Source organism: Lynx canadensis, chromosome X (genome assembly GCF_007474595.2).
Source record: "Lynx canadensis isolate LIC74 chromosome X, mLynCan4.pri.v2, whole genome shotgun sequence".
NCBI lineage: Eukaryota > Metazoa > Chordata > Mammalia > Carnivora > Felidae > Lynx > Lynx canadensis.
In genome coordinates this window covers 63939125-63948005 of record NC_044321.2, presented here as the reverse complement: position 1 = coordinate 63948005, position 8881 = coordinate 63939125, and the positions used below count along the sequence as shown (strand labels likewise).

The following is an 8881-nucleotide window of genomic DNA, read 5'->3' as shown; positions in this document are numbered from 1 at the left end:
AGTAAAAGATCAAAATTGGTGCTGTGAACTAGAAGGCTGAAAAGATACCTAAAACATTTATAAAGCTATATTTATATTCACTGCTTTCCTAAAGTGAATTGTTTAACGATAAAATGTAGGTCTGTCTTGAAATAGTGTAGGAAATCATACCAGTTTTACTGGGTGCTCAGCAACTACATTTAGATGTTTCAATTTCATTTTCCACTCAGTGACTATAATTCCTTTCACTGATATTTTCTTTCATGCTTAACAATTGGATTTGAATTAACTGAAATTTTAAACACATATTTGAGATAAATTCTTAAGTATTCCATTTGTTCTCTAAGCTTTGAAGTTAGATCTTCTAACTTTATTCTATATTTGATTGTTTTACATCTAATAAAATGGTATTATTGTATGGATTTTCTCATATCCAATAGTTAATTTTGGTCTTGTCTATATGGGGAAAATGCAGTTATTCAATGACTTGGACTGTAATTAATGTGGAACCACTTTTCCTTATTCATTAATTAGTGACATATTTCAATTATATGGACAGCTGCTTTGTTTTGCAGGTTGAAACACAAATGATTTAACATCCAGAATTTTAAGAAAATAACTTTCTATTTGCTCATGCTTTTCACTGATTTCACTCAGTCTAAACAAGGACTATGTGAAACAATAGCCACAAGCTGTCAAAGAGAACTTTAGTTTTCAATTAAATGTAGTAGCATTCTATGGACATAAAGTAGATTTTTTTTTCAGAGCTATATAGGATTTGCTTTAAAATAGTGGGATATTTTTATTTAAAGAGCAAGTAAGAGTTTGCTATTTCACCTATGCTTTAGCATTAGTCATTTGTAAAGTGAAAACTTAAAGAACTTAAATTGGACAAGATAGTCCCAAGACAGTATCATTCAATTATAATGGATTAAGATCTGGAATATTCAGATAATCCAACAGGTTATTTCCAATATTTACTGGAAGACACTTACACTCTTTGAGTGAAAATAATAAATACTAAAAATTTTCAATAAATGTAATACACAATTATAATTAATGAAGGTGAATCATCTATTAATAGTTTTATAACTTAATGTGACATTATTATATGGGAATTTAAAAATTTTATAAATTTATATACTCTAATGTATAATTTTATGTATTAAATCTAAGTTTATGGGGGGGACTTTTGTCCTTTTTAAAAGTTCAATTGGTTTGATTTACAATTTTCATATATACAAATGAAGTTGAAATGAAACTTACTTAACTTTAAAAAAGTTCCAAGAATTATACAAAAGCACATAACACTTAAAATGATTTTGACTATTTCTTACTAAAAGTTAACTTATAACTTACCCCAGTCTGAACTCTGGATGATAGTCATGTGATTTCTCCACATTTAGTTGCCTAAAATTCTTAAGGAACTGAAAAGTGAATGTTTAAGAATCATGGCCTTTTAATTCAAGTGTTGTGTTTTCTAAGAGAAATCTTGAAAAACTGGAGATCCTAGAATTGGATTCTCCACAATGCACACATGAAAGTTTTCTTCTCTAGAATGGAATCATCTATGATTACAATCTTGAGTCAATACTTTTGACATTTCCAGACTCTTCCCTCAGTTGGAACAGTGTCATTTTGTCTTTTGGTACTAAAAACAGTAATAAATAACCCTTAGACTGCATTTTTTTTGCATCTTATCACTATGAACACACAGAGGTATCATTTTAGTAAACAAGAGAAAGGTGGCACAAAAACAGAAGGAATTAAAAACTCGTTCTTCAGGAAAATGGATTATGTGCCCCCTTTTTGTAAACTGTCAGGATTACAATTCACATAACCCTTCTTCAGAGGTATTCGCCTTGACTTAAGTAAACAGACACTGAATTTAATATAAATCTACTTATAGAATATTAAATATAGTCCTCTACCTTTCTAAAATACATAACCTCCCCAGCACAATTTTCATTTCAGGACACATATTGTGTACCTAGAAGATGATGATAACTTTCCCTTTAAAAATACATTTAGATGCTTTTAAAAGAAGTAGATTTTTAACCTTAAAAACTCTTTTAATTTATATTATTTACCTGCTGACATGATCTGAAAGCATTTCACCTGATAATAAATCTTGAGGAGTTACAGTAAGACAGAAGTTATTTGGACTTCACTGCCTGAGATACCATTGCTTTTTGAAGGCCTTTATTTTTTTTAATTTATTTATTTATTTAGAGAGAGAAAGACAGAACACATGACCAGTGAAGGGCAGAGAGAGAGAGAGAGAGATAATCCCAAGCAGGCTCTGCACTGCCAGTGCAGACCCTGACATGAGGCTCAAACCCACAAACAGTGAGATCATGACATGAGCTGAAGTCAAGAGCCAGATGCTTAACCGACTCATCCACCCAGGTGCCCCTTGAAGGCATTTAATCCTAAGTATCCCAAAGCTACCCTACAAAACCCTCAAAACCATAAAGAAAATAACTTATGTAAAAATCCTTTTGTTCAAGGAGGTCACATGTAAGGCTTAAAGAAAATTATTTTCAATCCTCTTTATTCAAATATCCACTAATATATGTTCGGGTTGAATAATTTTATTGGGGAGAGGTGAACATTTGTTAAAACTTTTAAAACAGACATTTTAAATGTAAATGACTATGTAATACCAGTTTTTATTTAAAAACATTTTATTAGTGACTACTACAAATATACTGGAATTCCTTTTTTAACTGATTTTATAACTTAAAGATATTACAATATCTTTATTATTTTTCCATTTGGTATTGAAGCCACATTTTATATAGAAATGTTTTTTATGTTGTCTTTCTATGATAAAAATGAAATTTCTGAATAAGATATTAGTGTGAACTTTCATATCACTCTCTACTGTCATTTTCATGGAGACCAATCTCCCCCACTGATTATTAGCATACCAATGTTAAAACAAGAATTCAATCTTAGGATCCTGGGTTCTCTAGTTGAGCCAAAGGACCAAGTGTGACTTGGTCACATTTTATTTATAATGTAAAGTGGACTACTCACTAGAATTTTAGAGAACAGTTCAAATTCTACCACCAGTCTACAATTTATAACAAGTAAATTTTCATAAATCATCATGAAACCACTTAAATTGGATTTAACAGGGTTATTCAATCCATCACTTTTAATTTGGAATCATAAGAGAAAATTTTGCAAAGAGGGCCCTCTGAAGACACTTCTCTCTTAGGATACTTATTCATTTACAGGGGTTATTTTCTTGCTCTTTCAAAGACTACATCTAAACAAAAAGGGGTTTCTATTGTTTCAAACACTAATGCAATTCATTTAGCACTACTTGTGACATAACAATTTTGTGAAAAATAACTTCACATCCCCCATATTAAAGAAAAACAAAACTAGAAGTGTAATGTGTTGAGCTTAAAGATCACCTGTTACAAGTTAAATTTATTTACAGACACCATATACTCTAAATGGTATGTTTTTGCTCAAACTGACAAAATTTGAGGAAATCTGTTTCCTTAAGAAAGCACCTAAAAGCAATACAATGACATTTCAACAAATTAGCTCCTTCCATTTATACATGCTAAAAAAGTGTTCATAAAAGGGAGCAGTGGATCAGCAATACAATTTCCAAACTTGTAACTTTTAACATTGTAACATACAGAATATGACCACAAAAGAACAGAAGTGAAAAGAAAACATCATTAAAAGTATTTTCTTTTACAATGCAAAGCAAATAAATCCTAAAGCACTTTAAAATATTGGGTTTTAGGCCTTGACAAAATGGTCTTTATAAGAATACTTTTCAAACTGTAGTCCCACAAACCTCCCAATCCTGTTTTAATGTTAAGTTACAGACTCAATTATTTTTTTTAAATCCTCTATAAATGGAACTGCCATATTTATAGATCAATATAATTTTGATAAGCATTACAAACTTTAAAACTTCAAATTTTTTCTCAGTTGTAAACTTTTAACTCTCTACATTTTCAAAGATGGATGAATCCTTCCAGATAATAGATCCATGCATGAAAAGAGTTTTAATCATATCTCAGACATTTTGCATATTGACCCTTATCAATACCTAAAAACTAAAATATGGCTAAAGGCAAATTTTAAAAATTGTTTATTTTGCATGAATTTTAATAGAACATTTCTGAGATGATATTAACAAATGGAATTCGGGCCTAGGATATTTTCCCAGTTTTTCGGTGAAGTTCATAACTGTTCCATCTCTGTTATTTTGTCTTTAATTTAAATAACTTGTCTTCAACTTTCCTTGACAAACTGGACATCAGTCACTATCAGAATATCTCTGAATTTAAAAGCTACAAATAGTCTACTAATATAACTTTAATAATTATGTGAAAACATCTGTGAAATGCAAGAATATTTTGGTTTAAAAAAATATGTACCTATAACTAACACCAACTGTGTCCCACTGATATGAATACTAGAACTATGTCAAACGATTTTTTTTTTTGGTTTTGGTTAGGTTTATGAGAAGAAAAAACAATTCCCAAACTAAGACTCAGTGTTGAATTTGTATAAAATAAAAGAGGAAAAGACAACATTTCTCTCTTGTAATGAAATGATATATGCTCTACAGTCAAATTTAACTAACATCTATTAACTTCTTTAGGCAAAGAATCTGGAACTTTTTTTATAGGAAAATTTTCCCATTTATTATCTTAATGAACAGAATGAGGTAATACTGTATCTTAAGAAAACTAGCCTAATCCTGGAGAGATACTCATACGCTATTAAAGATAGATATTTTTCTGTTTGGTTGGAAGCAAAGGACAGCCTAGCTTGGAAAGAAAACCATGAAAGATCAAACTATAGCTTTCTCTTTAGTGATACCATTTCCATTCAACAGGTTTGGATTCTCTTTCTTGAGAAAATCTTATATACCAAGTCTGAGCTTTTATACTACAATGAAAACACATATTTGAAAATGTTAGGAGTAAGCTGGTAGCTTTCAGGCCATTCTTCCAGCAGTATGTAAAGCTTTAGGAGAACACCATTGAGAATTTCCTCTTTAGGGAAAAAGGAGTTCAAATTCTCAATAGAACCAAAGAAAACTAAGGGAGCACATGAGGGATGTTTCCAAATAGCTTCAGAATTCTGCTATTCAGCATAAAATTCTATGGAAATACTGAATCTTTACCCATGACTCATAACTACTATAGTTCTTTTATTCCTAAATACTTTTCCCATATCTTTTGGAATTGTTTTTTGGTACTTAAACATAGTATATACTATTTCAGTTTTATGTGCAAGCACTCCCCCAACTGAAAACTAAAGATTATACTTTAGTACAGAAAGATGATTTTTCAGCCAATACACTATGTTAATAGATTACTAAATTTTCTCTTTAATGTGGTATTTATAAATTCTTTATTTGTCCCAAGCAAAGAGGTGAATCCATATAATGTTTAAAAGCCTCAGGGTTGTATGATTGATAAATATGTGCATGTGTAAATACACATAAATACATTTTAAATATAATTCTTTAAAAATATACTGATGGCCAGTGGTGTGGTGGTATAAAACATCTTGGAAATATTTATTTGAAAATGCCATATTTTTTGTACTTTTGTGTCCAGTTCTGTAATACAGGGAAGACAGATTAAGCACAGTTTATAAGTGACAAATTCTCAGAATATGCCTTTTGGATCATGCTGTGATGAAAAAACTTATGATGGTCAATGAAAACTGAGATGGAAAAACAAAAAATCAGAAGCAAGTTAAAATGGTGAAGTTGTCTGATGGTCTTCTCTATATTCATTCAGGTTGGTTCATCTTCTCTCATCTCCATTAATATTGGTTATAGATTATTTTCTTCATTATGGGAAAAATATTGTTTTAATTCTATTGGTAGATCTGCTAGCAGCATACCTGATGTAGTAGGCAAATAGTCGGATACCTGATGAATGTATGCAATTGTTGGATAAATTATAGTATTATGCAAAAACTCACATGAAGAGGCACTTGAGTAGCATGTTAGAAACTGATCTTTAGTAAGAGCAAAGTGAAAAAAATGCACTTCAATGAACAATAATGAAAATATTTTAACTTACTGATACTGAGTATCTCCAGATATATTAATACATTAGACAAATAGGTCCTAAAAATGATAAATACCATCCATAGCTAAAAAAAACATTGCCTGTTTTTTTGCTATCTGCCATTTAGAGTCTCTAACAGATAATGATAAAAAATGTTCACATTCATAGTTGGTCATTTTCATTCTTTTCAACTTATTTAGGGGAAAAAAATGAAGACACTTATATAATTTTGATCGCAGTATTGATTTTACAGCTGGATGGTATTATTCTTCAGATCAACAACACTATTTGACAGTTGACAAATTGCTAATTTCCAGTGTTTTTAAGAAATTTTTTCAGTGTTCCTTGAAATAACAGTAGGATTTTGTATCTAACCCAATTTAATTGGAAAACAAAATAAGTGCTTATAAAGTCCAGAGTTTTAATCTCTTCTGAATCTGTTGTCTTTGAAATTAGGCATTTTTGTTAAGTATTGAAAACTCAGTGATGGTAATATTCACCAGAAAAAAATGGTGAAGTGAATGAAACACAGGAAATGATTGAATAAAAAAATGTTGGCACTTATCTTTACTGTACCTTTGAATTTGAAAATATGAGTCTCTTATATTTTAATCAAAGATTCAGGCATCTGTCATGTATTTTTCAGGACAAATTTGAGTCTTACTTAAGACTTAGTAAGATCTGAAAATCATTTTAAGTGGTCCACAACATTTGAAAGTTATTATAGCTAATTAATAACACTTGAAAATCATTTACAGTGGTCAGTTTATAGATGATATTGTACTTACTATGATGGTTTAAGCTATAATTAATGGAAAATAGTTGATAACTGAAGAAATATATAAAATAGATTTTAATTTTATGGATTTTGGAAACTTGCTTTTAAGAGGTGTTTAATTGAAGCAGTTTCTGGGGTGTGTGTGTGCGTGTTTAGACCATACCATTTGGCACATGAAAGTGCAGTGGTTGGTATGGTTGGAAAAAAATCGGTGGTGGTCCAGATGTTACATAATAATTAGGATACCCTCCCTCAGCAGCAAAGTATGGAGCAGGCTGATAAAAGCAAGTTACATTGTCTGTATTGGGTAAAATATTCTGTTCTCCAAGTACTTTTAAAGCCATAAGGGTGATCATATTGAGTGTCTGCCTTCTTTCATGACCCATAAGGCAAACAGTGCTTTCATTCACAACTCCACGCAAGGTCATAAGGTAGTCATATTTGCTATTTTCTTCACCTATGAAATGGTTACGGAGGTACGATTCAATCTTCTTTTGCTGTTCTACTACATCAGGAAAATCAATGAAGAATCTAGAACACATGTAACGTTCCAGTGTCTTGATTTCTGCTTCACAAGCTGGTTTAAAATCACGAACCAGCAAGTTGCTGTACTTCAGAAGGCCACCACCTCTAATCTCTTCAGGTTTTCTAGTAGATATAAGCTTGTATTGCAAATGTGTCATTGCTTCTTGGAAGTCTCCATACATGCTTTCAGCTATCACAACAGGATAATATTCTTTGGTTAGCCTAGCATTTTTGTCACTGTAAAATTCTAACATGGGATCCAAAACAATTTGAAAGGAATCAACACTAAATTCAAATTGTCGTCTGAGTGAATTCACAAATTTTAGCTCTACATTTTTTCCAGTGTTGTTTGAAAGAGAAATGAGACTCCAACGATCATGCATATTGCAAACTTTGACCATCTTCTGCACATAAGCCTCTTTCATGGTCTTTAGGGTGATCTTTTCCTTTTTCACACCTTTTGGTAAAAAGTCCAGTAGACAACCTAGAACTGCATCCTTAACAACTTGAAATTCCTGATCACTTGGTAATTCAACACCAAAAATAACATCAAGATCCTTATAGCTGATTCCACTGTGGCTTGCGAGTATATAACTTGCTGTGGAACCATTCAATCGGGAATCTTTAACAATAATTCCTTGCTCTATCAATTGGTCTTTCACAACATGAATGATATCTTTTGGTTTTACCTCCAATGTGGGGAAATTTCCCCTTCCATGAATTGGAATTACTTCATCTAACACTTGATCCAGTATTATAACTTGATCCCAAGTGAGATTGCTAAATCTGATTTCAGACATTGTAAGGTCAGGAGATCAACTAGAAAGCAAGCAAATATTGAGAGGAAATGTTAGCATCACAAAATCAGTGTTATACTTAAAGCATACGAAAAAGTTAAAAATAGACTTACCCTCATAAACAAAACTAATACTAGGAAGTAAATTGTCACTGTTCCTAATTGTGTTTAAATATATTTTTTAAAGTTTTTATTTAAATTCCAGTTAGTTAACATACAGTGTAATATTAGTTTCAGGTGTACAATATAGTGATTCAACACTTTCATTCAATAGCCAGTACTCATCACAGCAAATGCACTCCTTAATCCCCATCACCTATTTTACCCATTTCCCCACCCACCTTCCCTCTGGTAACCATAAGTCGTTCTTAAAAGCTAAGTGAAATAAAAGCCATTATGATTATGTCAAAATTGTTAGATCCACTAGTGCATGCAAACAGACATTCTCAAGGAATTGTTAGAAATGTAATTATTTTGTTATGTAAGATGGTGGCCTTTCTCAATCTTTCTTCATGTTAATACTATAATGATTGTATTTGGTATAATTTTTTTTTCATGAAATAAGCATAGTACATCACTGACATTAGTTGTCATTAATTTCAAGTGAGATCAAAGAGCATGTCTGTGTGTGTTAGACCCAGCTGACTGGAGGCATGATGTTTAGAAGCAATGCATAGAATCTTTAATCCAAAAGATTTAAGGAATTATGGTTTCATATATATTATTGCTCTC

General features: G+C 31.2%; 1 protein-coding gene across 1 annotated transcript; it reads right to left on the bottom strand.

Annotated features, from left to right (window-relative positions):
- Positions 1–6980: 6980 nt before the first annotated feature.
- TENT5D (terminal nucleotidyltransferase 5D) lies at positions 6981–8153 on the bottom strand. Its single transcript, XM_030306406.1, has one exon. The coding sequence runs from the start codon at positions 8151–8153 to the stop codon at positions 6981–6983; it is 1173 nt and encodes a 390-aa protein (XP_030162266.1).
- Positions 8154–8881: the final 728 nt, after the last annotated feature.

Bases quoted from the DNA above. Each gene is read 5' to 3' on its own strand.
- TENT5D (XM_030306406.1), bottom strand. From the start codon at position 8,153: ATGTCTGAAATCAGATTTAGCAATCTCACTTGGGATCAAGTTATAATA.